Source organism: Paroedura picta, chromosome 3 (genome assembly GCF_049243985.1).
Source record: "Paroedura picta isolate Pp20150507F chromosome 3, Ppicta_v3.0, whole genome shotgun sequence".
Lineage (NCBI taxonomy): Eukaryota > Metazoa > Chordata > Lepidosauria > Squamata > Gekkonidae > Paroedura > Paroedura picta.
This window is the reverse complement of record NC_135371.1, coordinates 84,288,831-84,307,550: the sequence shown is the minus strand read 5'-3', so window position 1 is coordinate 84,307,550 and position 18,720 is coordinate 84,288,831. Positions and strand designations below refer to the sequence as shown.

The following is an 18,720-nucleotide window of genomic DNA, read 5'->3' as shown; positions in this document are numbered from 1 at the left end:
ACATGTTTAAAGCTGAATACTGAGAACAATTTTTCTTGTGTATTGTGCTAGGGCCATGCCTGGCTAAAAGATGATGAAGCAACCCACTGCAAGCAATGTGAGAAAGAGTTCTCCATTTCTAGGAGAAAGGTAATAGTAAAGAATCAGAGCCAGCTATATTAAATGAAATACTATAAGTCAATATATACAGAGTAGATTCAGAAAGCTTACTTGGGAGGATGAAATGCATTGAACTGTAGAAGTGACAAGCATCACCTTTCAGTCCCCATCCCTGTCAACTCACAGGTGCTTGCCAGTAAGTGCACCATTGCAGTATTGCATATATTTGAGTTGGGTCTATCCAGTCATTGAAAGATGCAAATATTGATCTTGTCTCGTCTCTCTCCCTCCTCCCAACATTTTGATCCCTACAGTTTATTTTGCACTTAATGAAGTCTGCTCCCTCCCTCAGCTTTCATGACTGTTAATCCACATGGGGGTGTGGGTGGAGACAGGGAAAAGGTCAGTTGTGCCTTCTAGGCATGATGAACTTGTCTCACTGGATTTTGGGAAACATGAACACAACTAATTTTCTTCACCAGGGAAGACACTTCTAAGACTGACTTCTCTAGTTACACACTCTTAATTCCAGTTGTAACTTCTTTGCAGCACCATTGTCGGAACTGTGGCCACATCTTTTGCAATAGTTGTTCCAGCAATGAACTTGCGCTTCCGTCCTATCCAAAGCCTGTACGAGTCTGTGACACTTGCCACACCTTACTGCTTCAGAGGTGCTCATCAGATGCTTCATAAGCCATCCATTTCTTACAAGAAAACCACACAAGATTGGACAAACAGCCAAATGTTTAATAGGCTTTGGAGTTGTCTAAATTTCACCATTCTTTATGCATCAAACAGCTTTCTTACTGAACTAATGTTTGCTACATTACAATGGGACAAGAAAGATTTGTAAAAAGAGCTGACAAATTATGGAAGTTAAATATTTTGCATAGTTCTAGACCAAGGGCCAGGGGGAAAAAAGTTAACATGTGTTCAATGTGCTGAAAGTTTGAGGTATGTAGTTACACTTCAAACTTTTTTCAGTGTGAAAGAACTATTTTGTTTCTATTGAACTTTGTACTTTACATTTGTATATTGGATCTCTAAAACAAAAATTACTTTTCTGAACTTTAACCTTCTCATGGGTCTACCTGCTGTAACAATTCCACTTAAAAATTACTCTAGATTTTTATGCAGTAAAAGATGAAAATGCTGACATCTTCAAGTTTGTCCCTATGAATGACATTTTAAAGCAATGTGTAAATGAATGTGCCTTCAGTATACTTCAAAGGAAAAAAAATGTATAGATTGTTTCTAAAGCACCTATAAAATAGTGCTTACAGAATAAAGGTGGTTAAACAAAACTAATCTGACCATTGTAAGTTGTTTCCTAGTTATCCATATAGAAAGCATACAGTAACAAGTAACAAGCTGCAGCTGTTTGCCTATTAGTATACTGGTTAAAATTTGCAGTCTAGCTAAATTGGGATTCAGCAATAGGAGCAAAAAGATACAAGCTATCATTTTTTGAAGTCAACCCAAGGGTCCAAAGAAATTTATGAAGCAATGCTTCCTCCTGCTGGGGAAGAACACCGACATGGTAGCACAGCAAAGTAAGGACATGGTTACAAGTGATATTACACAGAGAGGGCTGCAACAAGGTAAGGAAACACCAATATGAAGCACAGAGTTGGTTCTTATATGCTGCTTTTCTGCACCCAAAGGAGGCTCGAAGCAGCTTGTAATCCCCTTCCCTTCCCCCACAACAGGCACCCTGTGAGGTGGGTGAGGCTGAGAGAGCCCTGATATCACTGCTCGGTCAGAAGTTTTAGTGCTGTGGCAAGCCCAAGGTCACCCAGCTGGCTGCATGTGGGGGGAGTGCACAATCGAACCCACCTCACCAGATAAGAAGTCTGCACCCCTAACCACTACACCAAACTGGCTCAAAACTGGTTCTACCTCCTCCATTGCTCCTATACACCATTAGCTTTACCTGACCCAGCCTCCACTTCTGAGTGGGCTTTAGCATGAGTTTACTTAAGGTACAGTGGGAAGGCAGCAGACATGCAGTCTGATGCTCTGCCCGTGAGGTTGGGAGTTCGGTCCCAGCAGCCTGCTCAACGTTGACTCAGCCTTCCATCCTTCCGAGGTCGGTAAAATGAGTACCCAGCTTGCTGGGGGGTAAACGGTAATGACTGGGGAAGGCACTGGCAAACCACCCCATATTGAGTCTGTCATGAAAACACTAGAGGGCATCATCCCAAGGTTCAGGCATGACCCAGTGCTTGCACAGGGGTCCTTTATGCTTAACCACCTCTACACTTAACACATAACTGGAATGTCTGCATGTTCTTTCCACTTATCCATACCTTTCTCAAGTCATGTTCAGTTAGCAAAGTAAATTGCCTGCCTGGAACAGTTTATTACTCCCACCAATATGTACGACATATCCACCTGTATAATGAAACTCACTCGGGGTGCTTCTTTCATTTGAAATAAGTGTTACCTGATGCTTACATTGCCAGGAAGTGAAACAGGACTTTAATCAAGGCTGTATGTGTAGCTTCAAATGAAGTGAACTAGTTTTCTTCTTAATGAAGTATTTTTCGTAATTACTCACTTGAAATCAAGAGAAATTCCAGTTTTAAAAAGGATGTTTTATTTCAACAATTTCACTAAGCGCAATACACCAAAAAGTAAATCACAATACAATGAAAGATTAAATCAAGGCCTCAGATTTCATACGAACACCAAGACCAAAATCCTAAAGGTAGTTGTATTGCGTCTCATTTCCCCATTAACTTAAAAAGCTTAAACGTGCCTTACAAGATATTAAAAGAAAAAACTAGAACTAACATGCCAAATGTTCACTTTGAGTTGCCAACACAGCTCCTATATCTTGTTTGTACAAAAAGCATGTTCCTGAACATGCACTGAAAACAGTTTGGTGTTATATAGTACAAGAGCAACACTTAACATAATTGAAACAGCTTTAACCTAAATACGCTTACTGCTCAAATACACTCCTACAACAAAAACTGGAAAAAAATCTGAAAATTGTTTAACAGGAAATTCTTTACTTGACTGTTACACTCTAGATGAATGTTTCAGTAGATCAAAAAAAAAATACTGAACCTGAATGTTTTAAAATGATCCTGATTCACTTACAAGTAAAGCATAAATCACAAGCTTGTATTGCAAAACTGTTAAACTTAGTTTTTTGTTTTTTAAAAAAAGTTGTCAAAAAGTCAGATGACTGGTTTTACATTCCCCAGCCACCACTCATATTGGACATATTGGACATTCCAGCCATCCCATTCACTCCCATGGATGCCCGATTGCCGCTACTGTAGTAGCTGCTGTTCATTGCACTCTGGTTACCTGCAACAGATAATGCACATAAGACAATTCAGTGCAAGACTAACAGCAAGAGCACACATTCTACTCCCTGCACAACCCAATGATCCCCCTTGCATCACCTTGGATATTCATGTACTATTAAAACAACACTTCTATTTAATATCTGTTTGATTTAAGGACATTTTATAATGCGAAGTCCAAACCAGTTCCCCAGATTTCCTGTAAGCTTGTGCAAAGGAAGCCCTGAAAAATCTTCATACCTTCCTTGGAAGGGGCCATACAGGCCATCTAGTCCAACCCCCTGCTCAACGCAGCATCTAGTCCAACCCCCTGCTCAACGCAGGATCAGCCCAAAGCATCCTAAAGTATTCAAGAAAAGTGTGTATCCAACCTTTGCTTGAAGACTGCCAGTGAGGGGAAGCACACCACCCCCTTAGGCAGCCTATTCCACTGCTGAACTACTCTGACTGTGAAAAATTTTTTCCTGATATCTAGCCTATATCGTTATTCTATTGCAAAGAATAGTAAACCCAGCACTTCTCACTCTGTGAAATGTCTGACTATTCCACAGACCTAGCACTACACTGGCAATCTAGTTTTAGACAAAATTGGGTTGAGCAGCAGTTACGAGGAAACCATTTCCTTTGAACTTTTGATCCCTTAAGCTCCTCAAAGTTTTCAAAAATCAAATACTTGAGACAGGATCAGCATGTTTTGTTTGCCAAAAGAAATCTATCCTTACAAAAATATACCAGCCAACTCTTACACACATCCATCTAAAACTAATAAAAACATCTTACCATATCCGCTCATGCTACTTTGACCACCATAGCCTCCTCCATAGCCCCCACTCAACTGTTGGTTAGCTGGACCACCGTAACTCGATTGGCTTCCTTTCAAGTTAAGGACAGGCATGGTTAAGACCTTGATTAGCATCTTTATATTTTAAAAAAGTCTAGAGAACAAGCTACCTAAAAACCGCCAAATTCTGCTCTGTTTTTTCATTGTTTCATTGTCATTATCTGGCCTCTTAATTTGAAAGGTTCTTCCTACTTGCTCTTTCACTGCTAGGGGAGGAACCTGCAGTCAGCTGTTACAGTTCCAATTGTTATTTTGTTTGTTCTTTGTGCCATTTGTATTCCGTGTAGCCAGAAGGCACTTTGGATACAAGTCAATTCATGCATCGTAAGTGGTGATGTGCTTATCTTTTAAGTAGAATGATAACTGGTGGCCATGTATTTTTCCTATCCCTGCCTTATAATTCCATTATAGCCTACAGCCATCATACAAAAGAGTTATCTGTGGTTCTAGCAGCTAGTATTTTTAGAATACTAATTTCAATAGCTATGCAGAACTATGAAATTTGCTTTTTAAACTTAATCTTTTTGACTTACAAAAAAAAATTTAACATGAACCATTTTACAAAGTGTTATAAAAGCAGCACACATACCAAGCAACAGATACAACTAGCTACCACTTGTTGGAATTAAAACATTAGAACTAAAAAGGCTTCAGGAGAATTTTTACCCAAATTTAATGACAGTTCCTCAAAGGATAAGGTGAGAGAGAAACTACTGGGACAACTGTTAATAATGAAGTTATACCCACTAATATAAAACTTTGCATAAAATATTGACAGCATCAGCCACCCTCAGCCATTCATACTAGCATTCAAATAAATTAAAAGCCGCCATTACAAGAAATACCTAAAAAGGTTTTTATACCTGCCAGCGTATTAGTGTTCCAGTCTTGAACTACACCTTCAGTTTCCTTGACTGTGATTGAAAAATATTGAATTTCAGTTATAAAGTCATTCTGCTAAGTATCCTCTGTACTGGCTTATCCAACTGTGTTGGAAAAAATCTTGCCGATTACCATGAAAGTGAATTGCTTGCACATACCCATTGCTCCCATCATTTGACTGCCATATGCTCCACCACTTCCTCCAGCTGTAGAATTCAAGAAGAGTTCTACATATCGGTGTTCTGAGGAAATACAATTAACAAGTTAATACATAAGAATTTATATACTTTGGTGGATGGATGGACAGACAAATGAGTATCTTCAATTCTGAGAGTATTTACCAACATCAAGCAATACCAATATGTTCAATGGAATCCCACTAAACAGAAACGAAGCAAAGAACTGTACAAAAGAAGGCAGCTTAACTTACGCATATTTGCTTTGTCTTTGGACATTGCAGCGACAGCATCTTCATGAGTAGCAAACTCAACATCTGCCTCCCCAGTTACTCGACCATCAGGTCCAATTTCAATGTGGACTCTTACAGGATTCAGAGGCGAAAAGAACTATGGAGACAATGTCAAATAAAAGCCACTATTAATTTGCCAGGAAATGCTCATGTGATGCTCCCCTAAAAGAACTGACGTAAGGACAATATACATACACATGCACAATTCAAAACAGCCACAGTCTGGCTAAATAAGTCTACTTACATTGTAAATGTCATTCTCTGTAGCTCTATATGGTAATCCTCTCATATGTACACAGTGACCCGTTGTGCTTTGGAAAGTGGAGGATCCATCACCATACCTATGGTCTGACATTCCTGTGGAGAGAAAAGTCCATTCTAAATCTTGTGTATGTAGAAAAAGTTACCTCATTTGCCCTAATCAAGAATCCTTACCTCTTCCAAATCTATCAGATCCAAAGCCATAGCCATCATTATACCCATTGTAGTCATCATAGCCACCATAGCCTGCAAGCCAGAATTTAAAATAACATTGAAGCAAAGCTTCTACAGGTGCGTTCATTGGAGGACGATTAAAATTTAAAACCGAGATACGTACCTCCACCGTAAGCACCACGCCTCATTCTTTCAAATCCACTTCCTCGGCCAAGGCTATTATAGCCTCTTCCCACACCTGGCCGGTCGTAAGGACCTGGCCTCTGCATGGCCATTAGTTTGCGGGGAGGATCATAGTGAGTACGCACTTCTGCCCTGCTGCTCTTGAAGATTTCAATGTACCTAAAGAGTTTTTACACATAAAAGTAGCTAAGTTTTCCTTATCTTGCACACCAGTTTATACAAAGCAATACATTTTAAACCACAGCCTTGGAACTGGCAATTTTAAGCCAGGATTTGTTTTGTTATGTTTTTAAATTATGGATCTTAATCCAAGGCTAACAATTAAATTACTGAGCATTTATAAGCTCATTTAGGTATCCCAGCCTTAAGGGTTAGGGAGACCAAGTTGGTTCAAAGTTCAGAACAATCAGAATGCACCCTGGAGGGAAATGTCCACTCAACAGGACCCACATTTTGCTCATATGGCAATACACAGAGATAGGGTTAAAAAACTAGCCTCCGCCAGAATTTTAACCCATATGCACACTTTAAAGTGTGTGCTCACTAACCCATTTTTAGCTTTTGCATAGCACATTGGCATTAAAAAGTGCATGCTCTAATTAAGTCACAAAATTTAGAATAAAAACCTTTTGTGACATTTTGGAAATTATGTGAAAATTACAAGTAAATGTTACATCAATGTATAGAACATCTATAGAAATTATATTTTATGATGATAAAGCTAAGTGGCTTTAGAACTATAGGCATAATTGGTGCTATTAGAAAAATTTAAAGCCATAGTCTCTCACTTCCTTAATTATGAAAATTATACACATTTAACAGCTTTAAATTATCTACAAGCTAACAGCAGAACTAGAATTTCAGCTAGTCTGCACATGTGTGAAAGAAAAAACATTTACAACTTAAATTGGAGATGTTAGTAGGCTATGGCGTTACATATTACGAGGTGAGCATTTCAGAAGAGAGAATATGGATTTAATTACAGTTTACCATAAGAAGAGCGACATATCCAACCAACCATCCATCCCCACCTGTGCCCTATTCTTTCCTTGTGTTTCTTTAGAGCCTTTTCAGCTATTTCCTGTGAAGCAAACTGCACGAAGGCCTCCCCCGTACTCCTCCCCTGGAAGTCCACCGGCAATGTTATCCCATTTGGCACGATTTCCAACCCTTCAACCCAAGGACAAATAACCCCAGTAGGGGGGTAATATTAACATCACAAGCCCAATCATGATTTTCTTATAGCTTTAAAATACACCAGATGTTATACTTTAATTTCAGAATACCATTCTATTAACACTATAACAAAAAATACAAACACTATTTGACAGATTCTTAATTCAGCCTGCTTGTGCAAAGATTACATTTCTGCGAACTTTGATCAATATTTTCTCTAATTAGCACAAGTTGTGTTAAAGTAATATAAGCTATATTTTACTAAAAATATTAATTTTTTCAAGCCTTTCCATTTAAATTCTTTAAAAATTCTTTAAAAATACAATAATTATACAATCATAACAAGCATCTATTTAAACTCACTTAACACTACATGCAACATTTGAAACTATTAAATTTTTACTTTCATATTTCAACAAGTTATAAATGCACACAATAAAATATAGAATCTATAAGGCAGAAAAATCTCTTCGATAAAAAATCTAAAGTTCTGCAAGTTGATCATGTCATCATAATTCAACATAAACATTCAATTTTTTCTGACTACTGTAATGCATTCCAAAGATTCTAGTGCAAGGTTAACTTCTATCCTTAAGTCTATTCCTTGTTTTTCATATGAACAGTATTTCCATGCCAAGCCATTATTCAAACAACTGTAAGATGCTGAATTGCAGAACTATCCTACGTCATACAAAATGTCTCTTCTGTATCTTAACTGCAAAAATTGTTCATTTCAGATAATTTTGTTCCACACTATCCACCAAGCTAAGCAGTATTATCACAGCAATTATACAACCATTTTCCAGACATGACATTTTTAGTTAGACATTTAAAATGCTTAGCTGGGCAGACTGGAGCTAAGAGTTCTTTTGCTCCAACCTATCAATATGTATTTAGACAACTTATTATCCAAACCCAAAGTTTTCAACATTCAATTAAAAGCTTAATTGATATTTGAAATGTTGAAGGCAGTTCCCAAATAATAAATCAGGGTTTGGTTTAGCTAAATTATACACAAGCCTGTTACAAAACTGACAGTGTAATCATATTTTTATTAACATTTGGCAGTGGTTCAGCACTTCTAGAATTCTAATCTTTACCAATACAGCTATGGCTTTCATTTATACCCCACATACCTGAGAAGAACTGAACAATTTCTTCCTTGCTACAACCAAATGGAAGTCCTCTAAGCCGTACAAAACCATCATTAGCAGTATCAGGGCTGTTAGGACCAGTATGCTTCAGAACCCAATCCATTTCAACGTTGTTTGACTTGAAGACTGGAAGAGGCACTCAGAATTAATGAATTTTGGAATTTGGCATAAAAGTTCAACAATCATTTGGAGGACAGATTCACATTACGTTCACAAAAAATATCATGCACCTAAACTCCACCCAAATCAAAGGCTAGTCAGTTACTATGTCAATTCAATCCAAACCTTCAACATATCTGTGTCCCATTGTTTCTCTGTCTTTTTTCAGTGCTAGCTTCACATCTTCTTCTGTTTCCAGTTCAACAAATGCTTCTCCACTTGGTCTTCCTTCCCTTGTGTAGATAAAACGGACCCCTGAAGATCCATTTAGTATTTTGCATTCTAAGAGAAAGCAGACAACAAGTTTAATCCACAGACCATGGTTGGAAGTAAAGCCCTAAGTTCACTAAGGCCAACTCTGCAATTTTAATTATACATACTTAAAACTTATTGGAGGGGAGTGTACCTTCCTCTGAAGCAAGAAGAGTCTAGCCCGAGTATGTAAACCAGAGATTAAAGCACGGATGAGCAATGTAGAGCAACACTACATTAAAATAGGCCCTGTTATCAATTATCTAAAAATGAGCACTGTGGAAAAAGTAAAATACAATGATTTTTTTTGAAAAGGAGAAGCACAAGACATAAATCACCAAATTAACCCACCATTTAAGGATACAACTTTGTTCCCATTTACTGCATTTCATTTGTTATTTTCAGAATTGCATTCTTGGAACTACAGCCCTCTTAACATGCTGAAGTCTGTACCTTCAAAAATGTGGATCTTTACTGATGTTTGATAACTTTAATTATAAAATCTAAGCCATCTGGAGTCAGAGGGAAAGGTAGGATATGTTTTAATAACAAAATTAACAGTCTTGAAATTAAAGCAGTCAAGTAGCATCCCTTCTTACCACAAGGAACCTTGCACCTTAGTAATACCCCCATTTAGTGGCAAAAGACTGAGGTGAATCCATCCTGCAATCTAAAAATAAAATACCAAAGAGGGAACAAGAAATATACACACTTTCCATTTCTGAAGAATAGTTGAAGTCCCAGGAAGTATACCATAAAAGCTATGTGGAGTGGGGGGAAGGATCAAAAAGAACCTGGAAACAACACTTACCAGAAAAAAATCTCTGTACTTCATCAGCAGAGCATGACCAAGGCAACCCACGCACTTTCACAACATAACCCTCTCCGCCTTCGGTGTTCAGCATCATACTGGAAGTGAGTGTGGTCTCAGTTTCACCTTCTGTTGCTACGGGGCAGACAAAGAAGTCGCCACACTGAGTGGGACATAGCACCGACAAGCAAACACATCCTTTTATCTACTAACATTCACTTGCCCATAGCTCCTCCCACACTTCTGTGTTCTCCCCCCCCCAAAAAAAAATCCCTTTCTCTCCCCCACGTACACATCGCTAACTGAAATCCTCCTTCCGCGTAGCACAGGTGGCTTTAAGGGTTTCTTCACCTCTCGAACCCAGGAGGCCGATCGGCGGGGAGCGCTAGGAAATGGCGCCGAGCGGTTGTTTGCGCTTCCGCTCGGTCGACCTCTGGCGCCGCCTCCGCCTCACAAAGAAAAGGCCTCGGTCTACGGTGGCAGCTTAACGCGAATCCGCTCTGGAGCAGGATGCTGATCAAAGCTAATGCGCCAGAAAGCAAGCCTGTATTTAACAGCCGCTAAACTGAGAGGACGCCCACCCAGCTCACCTGTTTCTGAAGTCTGGCACGGCGTGGCCGAGAATAAACCGAAATGGGCATGCGCGCACTTAAACCACACAGCGCATGCCTTTTAATAATTCGCCCCGCCCACCCTTCAAGAGCCATTTACGCGTGTTCTTTAGCAACCACCGCCTCTCGCGATTCTAAGGCTTCAGCGATTACGCGTCTACAATGGGAATTCGCTCAGAACAAAACACGACGAGTATGACTCATCACCACCATCACAACACAGAAGATCGGGCAGCAAGATCCTTCCCCGCACATGCTCCTTGGTCCAGAATCTACATTCCTTTCCGTGGAAGTATCCCACCCGACGTTCTGCGCATGCGCCCGAGAACAAAGACTTCATTCCCAATCCGCGTAGTTTACTTGAGCTACCGCAGCTCTCAAGCAAAACTAATGTAAACACCCACATTGTAGCCATGTTATATGATTATACGATTTGCTCAAATCATAGACAATGCACCACTCGGATTTCACCGCTAAACCCTCATACTGACTCGCATTGGACAAATACCGTAATGCCCTTAGAAGGCACTTCTAATAAGACCACGAAAAGAAGTTATCAACGGCTTTCCAGCATGTTTCGATCTTTTCCTAGTTCGATTCATGACTTCACAGCGTGATACCGTTTTCGGAAACCCCGGAGGGCAACAGCCTGGAATCCTGTGAGAATAGTTGCATCAAGGGATATGACCCAAATGATTTCACAACAGCTTCCCTTGAAATTCGCAGCCCGCTAGTTTTACAAAGCGCCCTCAATTGCACAGCATGGAGCTGCGAGCGTGCTCCGGAAGCTCGTTTGAACCGTAAAATGTCCGCTCTCAACACGCCTCTCTTCCTGAAACAAGGACAAACCCTCGCGCATGCCCAAACCAGAGCCCGAGCTTGCGTGGAGAGGCGCGCAGAAAGGAGGATTCGCCCTGAATGGACCCGGGCTCCAGAGAGGAGGGTCAAGGGCGCCAGCCCGCCAACATGGATTGGCTACACAGAGGCGGGCGCCTTAAATTGAAGGGAAAGCGCGGGAGCCGCTTAGTTCCTTTCTTGCCCCACGCGGAACCAGCTTCCGATGCATTCGCCAAGGAAGCGCCTCTGTCCCAGCCCTACCACCGCCTTAGACCGGAGCTTCCAGAAGCGCCTCAAAAAAGTGGCAATTGAAGGAAATATTGGTAAGTGCCAATTTGCTGTTCCCTTGCTCATACTTTTTCATCAATTCGCTAGGATTTCTCAAATGAACCTATCCTAGCTTGGCTTAAAGGAGACTACTGATGTAAAACGAAAGCTTGTATCCTTGTACTAGGAAGAATGACTGCTTTGCTTCCAAACACAGGCCTGCACAAAATAGAAGCCAAGCCCCCCAGACAATAAAACTGGCGCCAAATTCAAAGTGACTGGGATTTAATTACCACACACTACAGTAAACATAATTGTGTTTTCTTACAAAAAAAAGCACCATCCTTATTTCCCTCCCCTGATATTTACAGGAAGTAGTATAATGTTTAGTATTGTATCCTCTGGAAATTAAAACTCAAGTCACCAATCTATCCTAAATCAGGACTTACAAAGGAACTGGTAACAGTAGTGTACATATAAAAAGCATAGAAGCTTTTTAATAGTTTGGGATTTTAGAAGACTAGTATGTACAAAAAAGCGTGGTCCTGATTATAATGTCCACTCATTTCTTCTACAGCTTCAGGAAAGTCCACATTTGTACGTATACTAGAGAATTACAATGATGAATGGGAAGTAATTCCTGAACCAATAGCTAAGTGGTGTGACATTCAGACATCAGAGAGTGAATATGAAGTAAGTATAATATTTGTATTGTGGTGGTAAGAGGGCAGTAACCAACTGGTTTTTGCAAAGAAATATTCTTACAAGTATTTTAGGCTTAGACAAACTCAGGTGCAAGATTTAATACAAGTGTTCAGATTCAGAATACTTTATGCTTTGCATAAACTACACATAGTTACTGTTAGTTTTACTTTCTAAAACAAGTGCAAAGTAACAGGTCAACTATAAAATCATTTTGGAAAAATTCTATCTATCAGGAACTGTCAACATCACAAAAAAATGGAGGAAACCTGCTTCAGATGTTGTACAGCAAGCCTGCAAGGTGGGCTTCTACTTTCCAGACATATGCTTGTTTAAATAGAATTAAAGCACAATTAAAACCCATCGCTGCCAAACTACATGAAGCAGAACATCCTGTGCAGTTTTTTGAGCGCTCAGTCTACAGTGATAGGTAAGAGCATCCATTCCTTTACACAGACTAATAAGTAAATTAAGAGACATCTTTCTAAAATGTAGACTTTCCAAGAATGCATTAGGAAAAGTCATTTTAATATAGGAAGTTCTATAAATGTTAAATCTTGAGAAGTGTTACTCTAGCACCTTCAAATATAAGTGGGAAAACATCCTAACATTAGCTGAAACATCAAACTTAATTTTTCAACGTTAACAAATATGAATTAAGTGATTAGTATTATATTTACACGTTGAATGCAGTATTCTTTGCATTTGAATATGGGTAGTCTGAATTTTTTTCAGTTATAATCCATACAGTCAATTGTTTCAGTAGGGCTGGACCCACCTGCCTGATTTGACAAACAAAAGGTTTTAGATTCAATATCCTTTTTCCTGCAGAAATTCTCCTTAAGTGCTTTATAGTAAGACTCACTGAGTCTTGCCTCTAAGTCGGCAAAAACCCTAGCTGACTGTTTATTAACACCCACTTACTGTTTAACATCCTCATGCAGTAAAATTGTCTTTTACAGGTATGTCTTTGCCTCCAATTTATTTGAATCAGGAGACATCAATGAAACAGAGTGGGCAGTTTATAAGGACTGCCATGCATGGCTTTTGAAACAGTTTGAATCAACCATAGAGTTAGATGGTATTATCTACCTCCGGACAACCCCCCAGGTATGCTTTTTTAGTCCAATCTAGATATGGTATGGTATGTCAGTGCCATCTAGATATTCTTCTCTACATGTAATGGAATACATAGTTTATAGAAGTAATACAATGGCTGTATATAGAGGTTCATGGTGTTCTAGAATTTGTAATTGTACTGTGGGAAATCTGATTATCAAGCCTCTGGCTAAGTTAATATTCAACCAGATCCTGTGTACAGACCACTCTACAAATCTACCGCCTCAGGCTAGCTACTTCTCAAGGTGAAGGATCTTTCAGAGTTACAGTGCCAAGAATGATAATTATCAGTATTTGAAGAAATTGAGGTAATACACAAATACAGTACCTTGGCTTGCTCTTAAATGCTAGTTTAGATACACTTACACGGACTGTAGTCCAGACAATAAATCTGTTGCTACACCTCACAACCTTTCTGATGTCAGATTACCTCAAAAAATTCCACATTCTAGTGATACTGCTACTTAGAGACACACTGAGTCTCTCAACTGCTCAAACAGGCTTCATAGTCATAGGATTTCAGTAATAAGAAAACCAAACGTGTCATGCTGCCAATACAGCACAGCAGCAATGGGTCTTCCCACATGGTTTCTCTGTAGTTTCCCTCTCTCAGCCCCACAAGACAGCCATCTCCAACTGTACCACAGGGGCCTTTCCATTAAAAAAAAAGAACATTGATGCAGACATATCCTTCCTCATATGCTTCCATGAAAGAGCCTCTTGTGGTGCAGATTGGTAAGGCAGCAGACATGCAGTCTGAAAGCTCTGCCCATGAGGCTGGGAGTTCAATCCCAACAGCCGGCTTAAGGTTGACTCAGCCTTCCATCCTTCCGAGGTCGGTAAAATGAGTACCCAGCTTGCTGGGGGTTAAACGGTAATGACTGGGGAAGGCACTGGCAAACCACCCCGTATTGTCTGCCATGAAAACACTAGAGGGCGTCACCCCAAGGGTTAGACAGGGACCCAGTGCTTGCACAGGGGATTTGTTGTTGTTGTTATGTGCGAAGTCGTGTCCGACCCATCGCGACCCCATGGACAATGATCCTCCAGGCCTTCCTGTCCTCTACCATTCCCCGGAGTCCATTTAAGTTTGCATGCACAGGGGATACCTTTACCTTTATGCTTCCATGAGAAGCATTTTTTTAAAACCCGCAGAGATTATAATTACTGAATTATTTATTTTGAGCACCCACTAATAGAGCAGAAAATGACAATCTTCCAAGCCAGGGGAAATGGCTGCCACGTGGGTGTGACCAGGGGAATCCTTCACAGCTAAAAAGTAGTCATCCAAGTTTTGCTATGCAGTACAGCAAGTATATGAGATTACAAAATATCTGGGGGGAAATCCAGAAGGTACCCAATTCATCATAATGCTGTGGAAAAGCAGTAAATGTTTCTGATGGCATGGGCTTGCTTGACAATGTCAGGAGGTCATTCTGCAGAATGTGCAAAATGGAATTTGTTTGGCAGTATTTTTAGAAAGAGAAAGGGTTGTATTTTCAATGTCTGCAGTAACATGTCTTTTAAAAACCTAGAAGTGCATGGAACGGCTGCAGTGTAGAGGCAGAGAAGAAGAACAAGGAATTCAATTGGAATTTCTGGAGAGCCTTCACTATAAGCATGAAACCTGGCTGCAAGAAAAGACAATCAGGTAAGCATTTCTAGTAATTTCACTACTACACACAGACCTGATATGTTAAGTAACTTTCTTAGCTATTAACTTAAATCCCATTACCACGTTTTCTAAAGCAATACACTTACAGTACATCAGAATTGTGGAGCTTGCTGGGGGGGTAAACGGTAATGACTGGGGAAGGCACTGGCAAACCACCCCGTATTGAGTCTGCCATGAAAAGGCAAAAGGGCGTCACCCCAAGGGTCAGACATGACCCAGTGCTTGCACAGGGGATACCTTTACCTTTATAGCGCACTGAATGCTATGTTAGAGACTAATTATTTAGGAGTACATTTTGCTGTTGCAAATCAAATCAAATTTATTTTAATACAGCACTGCGGCCAGATAAATCAGATATGCTGTTACATTATAAGGCAACTAGCTAAATTTCATTTCTATGGCGTTTAAACTACAAAATGTTCTCACCATCTTATATTCACAACCACCCTGTGATAAAGGCTGTCAATGTGTACAGCTGTTCTACAACTACGCTTCAAAATTAATGGAGAATTCAAATCCAAGCCTGCATATCAATGTGACTTAAGAAAAGCTGTAGTGAAATAAGTGGAGGCTGCTTCCAGGCAAACCTTCTATATTAGGATCTTCAACTGAATCCCTGTTTACATCAATCTATTCCATTAATATTCTGTTCATTTGAGATACTCATTTAAGATCTTAGGACACAAATTCAAATCCCAGCTCAGCAACCGAAGCTTAATGAACAGTCATGGGTCAGCCACACACCTTCAGCCTAACTTTCCACAATGGGTTGCTGTGAGGACAAAATAGATACAATTGTATGGTAAATTGCTTCATATTCCCAATTGTAGAGGGAAATGATATAAATATGTAAATTAGTGTAAAATATACCAGAACATGAGTCCCCAATCTCATTGAGCCTTGGAACAATGGACATACAATGTATTCTACAGGAAAACCTTTTTTAAAAATCTGAAATGCTTTTGAAATTGAAGCGGTGACTGGGCAGGATCACAAAATGGCTTCCCTGGGATACTGGTACCAATCACAGAATGTTCGGAGGGTGCAAGCTTCATCTCTTAACTGGTACTCCTATGGTCACAACAGGGATGCCTCATGGGTACTGAAGGGCTGTAGAGATTAATTATATTTTGCTTTGTAGGGTGGATTTTGACAATCCTAGAAACATACCAATTCTGGTTTTAGATGTTAATGAAGATTTCAAAAGTGATGAAATAAAACAGCAGTATTTACTGGATAAAGTAAGTATTACAAATAAAATCTATCCTTAACAAGTTTTCTGAATGCCTGTTTTGAATTTTAGAACTGAATTCATGCATTCAGAAAAAATAGTACACCAACTGATCCTAAAACCATTGATTTAAATAACCAAAAGTGCAGCTAGTTTGATTGCCCTGTAAGTGTCTGAAAATTGGTGTACTTTCAACTTACAATTAATCCTTTCCTATTTATCCTTTTCCAAGATTAAAAAAAGCAGAAGATACCTCATTTTAATGTTTTTTTAAAGACCAAAAGAATCCAATCATAACAGCTAGGAATTACACAAAAGTCTATGTAATGTAAAGTATCTAACAACCCCATTTTAGTTTTTGGTGGGACAAAGGAAAGATAGTTTCCTAAATACCTTATTCACATATTGTTTTGACAGGTCAAAGCTTTTCTAACTGCTTTCTAGGAAAAAAAGATACTGCCATTTTGTAAACTATCTGGAATGGAATGGGCATGCAATACCTGCGTGGTAAATAATGCTGTTTTTAATCAAAGGTTGCTATGTATCTGAGAATGAAGTAGCTTTAATACAACAATAAAGAGACACTGGAACTATGCCAGAGGCACAAACATTATAACTGGAGTTTTGAAGCAAATGACTGTTGATGGTCTCTTTTGTCATTCCAAAGACAAAACTTCACCTGTAAATGTTAGTATCCTGCATTACTAGAAATGTTGTACACCTTAATTGTGATAGGTTATGTCCAACTGATTAAATTTGTACTACAAATGTGTTAGCTATAATAAACACTTTATAAATGCAGAGTTGTGCAGTTATTTCACTTAGAACCAGTTCATACAATAGCTATGTTTATAACCATTTTGCCAAATTACAATAATCAGATTTGTATGTTAAGTTTGCTGATGTAAGTTATGGTGCTTGAGAAAGATCAGACTCACTCCAAAACACTAGGATTATGCTAAAAACTCCGAGTCCAGTAGGATGAGCTTTTTTATTTTACCTTTAAGCCTACAGAAAGCATTGCTCAAAATGATTCTAGGTTTACTTAGCTGTCCAGAAGGCTCAAGTATCTCTACACGATATTAGTCTTTTTATATTTTATATATATTAATATATATAATTTTTATATATATAAAAAGCAATTTCCCACCACCACTGCAGGATAGGCTGGTTTAAAATAATAGCCGAAAGGCTTAGTTTGAGTGTAGGCCCCAGCACAAAAACTGGATAGTTAACCACGGTCACTGTCCGAATAATAAAACGAGGCCGCCAGAGCATGATTCAAGGCAAGAATATGGCGGCAACGTTACCCTTTCAGCGTTTGTGACAACAGCAACGTGCGACGTTATGCTTTGTGCGGAGTTCATACGGGGGGGGGGGTGTTATCGCGCCTTTCTTCATGCAGCCAGTAGGCCCGTCTCGCGAGCGCCACCGAAGTCACGTGTCACGTTCCCCTCCATTTCAGGATTTCCAACCCGCTGTTTCCATTCGGGTTACAATTTTCTCCCGCTCTGTCCTCAAGGGCAATCGCTCTCAAGCGGGGCGAGGGGGCTCTTTCACCTTCTCTGGCGAACGAAGAGCCCGGGTGGGTTAATACGGGCGGTGTCTCCCCTCCCCCCCCCCTTGCGGCCTATGCCACGCCACCGTCAGGCACACACACTGCCTAGGCCTCGGAATGGCCGCCGCAAGCCCAACGCGCAGGATTGGGCAACACCCACCACAATGGCGGCGACGGGACGTGTCGGAAGAAAGGGTCGAGGCGAGCGGGAGCGCTCCCGTCACGCTCGCTTCCGGGGAGAGATGTCAAATTCTCCCCCCCCAAAAAAAACCCAACCACGCAGGCGAAGCGGGCCACTTACAGAGCCTTACTGCGCAGCGACGCCTCCGAGTCGGCTACCTCAAGGCCCCTCCCCCCGATCTGCGCCAACGTTCCAGCGCCGCAGCAACGGCCGCAACGGTGGCTAGGCCGCAGATTCCTTCCTCGTTGCCGCCGCCAATTGGCGGAGCCCACTCACCGAGGCCGGGGATCTCGGGGCCGGTCTCTTCGGTGTGACACGGGTCCATCTCGTCTGGTCTCCTTGCGGATTCTCCCTTCTTTTATTTAAAGATCTCCTTCGTCTTCTTCGCCCGGCAGCGAATAGATAGATAATCGAGCGGCAAGCTAAACAAGAAGAGAAGACGGGCCTCTAAATCGTGTGCTTTCTTCTCTCTGTCCCCCCCCCCCCCCCGAGGAAATGAGGCCGCGCGGAGGAAAATAAACTACGCCACCACGCGCCTCTGGGTTTCGCCCCTCCACTCACCGGAGCTTCCTTGCAGCTGCTCTTCGCCTCTATAAATAACTCCTTCCCCCACTTGTGGGCTTGTGACATCAGATTAAGTAACCCCAGCCCATCCCCGGCCAAGGGAACCAGCCAATCGCCTGGTCACAAAGGCTCCGAAGAGGCGAGCATCGCCGCCGCCGCCGCACGCACGCACGCACGCCGCGCAACCACCGCCT

General features: G+C 40.7%; 3 protein-coding genes across 16 annotated transcripts in view; 2 read left to right on the top strand and 1 right to left on the bottom strand.

Annotated features, from left to right (window-relative positions):
* The window catches only part of RUFY1 (RUN and FYVE domain containing 1), a 43,303-nt gene extending 41,900 nt beyond the window's left edge, over window positions 1-1,403 (top strand). For all 7 annotated transcript variants that reach the window (XM_077326641.1, XM_077326640.1, XM_077326644.1 and 4 more), the window contains exons 17-18: window positions 52-129; window positions 649-1,403. In XM_077326641.1, coding sequence (XP_077182756.1) covers window positions 52-129; window positions 649-792 — 222 coding nt within the window. In that variant the 3' untranslated portion in view covers window positions 793-1,403. The remainder of the gene's footprint in view (window positions 1-51; window positions 130-648) is intronic.
* Window positions 1,404-2,675: 1,272 nt separating this feature from the next.
* Window positions 2,676-18,706, bottom strand: HNRNPH1 (heterogeneous nuclear ribonucleoprotein H1). Of its 7 annotated transcripts, none has more exons than XM_077326648.1 (14): window positions 18,524-18,706; window positions 18,239-18,384; window positions 9,782-9,916; window positions 8,845-9,000; window positions 8,542-8,685; window positions 7,261-7,399; window positions 6,210-6,388; window positions 6,047-6,118; window positions 5,856-5,989; window positions 5,573-5,708; window positions 5,301-5,384; window positions 5,124-5,174; window positions 4,200-4,292; window positions 2,676-3,420 (listed from the first exon to the last, which is right to left on the bottom strand). In XM_077326648.1, exons 2-14 carry the CDS (start codon window positions 18,285-18,287, stop codon window positions 3,302-3,304), a joined length of 1,491 nt encoding a protein of 496 aa, XP_077182763.1. In that variant the 5' UTR covers window positions 18,288-18,384; window positions 18,524-18,706; the 3' UTR covers window positions 2,676-3,301. The 7 variants fall into 7 exon arrangements, with proteins under 7 accessions (XP_077182763.1, XP_077182765.1, XP_077182768.1 ...); XM_077326650.1 differs by having other exon boundaries at window positions 9,782-9,910; XM_077326653.1 differs by having other exon boundaries at window positions 5,856-5,968; window positions 18,524-18,704.
* Window positions 11,317-17,024, top strand: LOC143832358 (deoxycytidine kinase 2-like). Of its 2 annotated transcripts, XM_077326657.1 has the most exons (7): window positions 11,317-11,552; window positions 12,074-12,189; window positions 12,435-12,628; window positions 13,161-13,308; window positions 14,853-14,968; window positions 16,134-16,233; window positions 16,641-17,024. In XM_077326657.1, exons 1-7 carry the CDS (start codon window positions 11,453-11,455, stop codon window positions 16,665-16,667), a joined length of 801 nt encoding a protein of 266 aa, XP_077182772.1. In that variant the 5' UTR covers window positions 11,317-11,452; the 3' UTR covers window positions 16,668-17,024. The 2 variants fall into 2 exon arrangements, with proteins under 2 accessions (XP_077182772.1, XP_077182771.1); XM_077326656.1 differs by having other exon boundaries at window positions 16,134-17,024.
* Window positions 18,707-18,720: the final 14 nt, after the last annotated feature.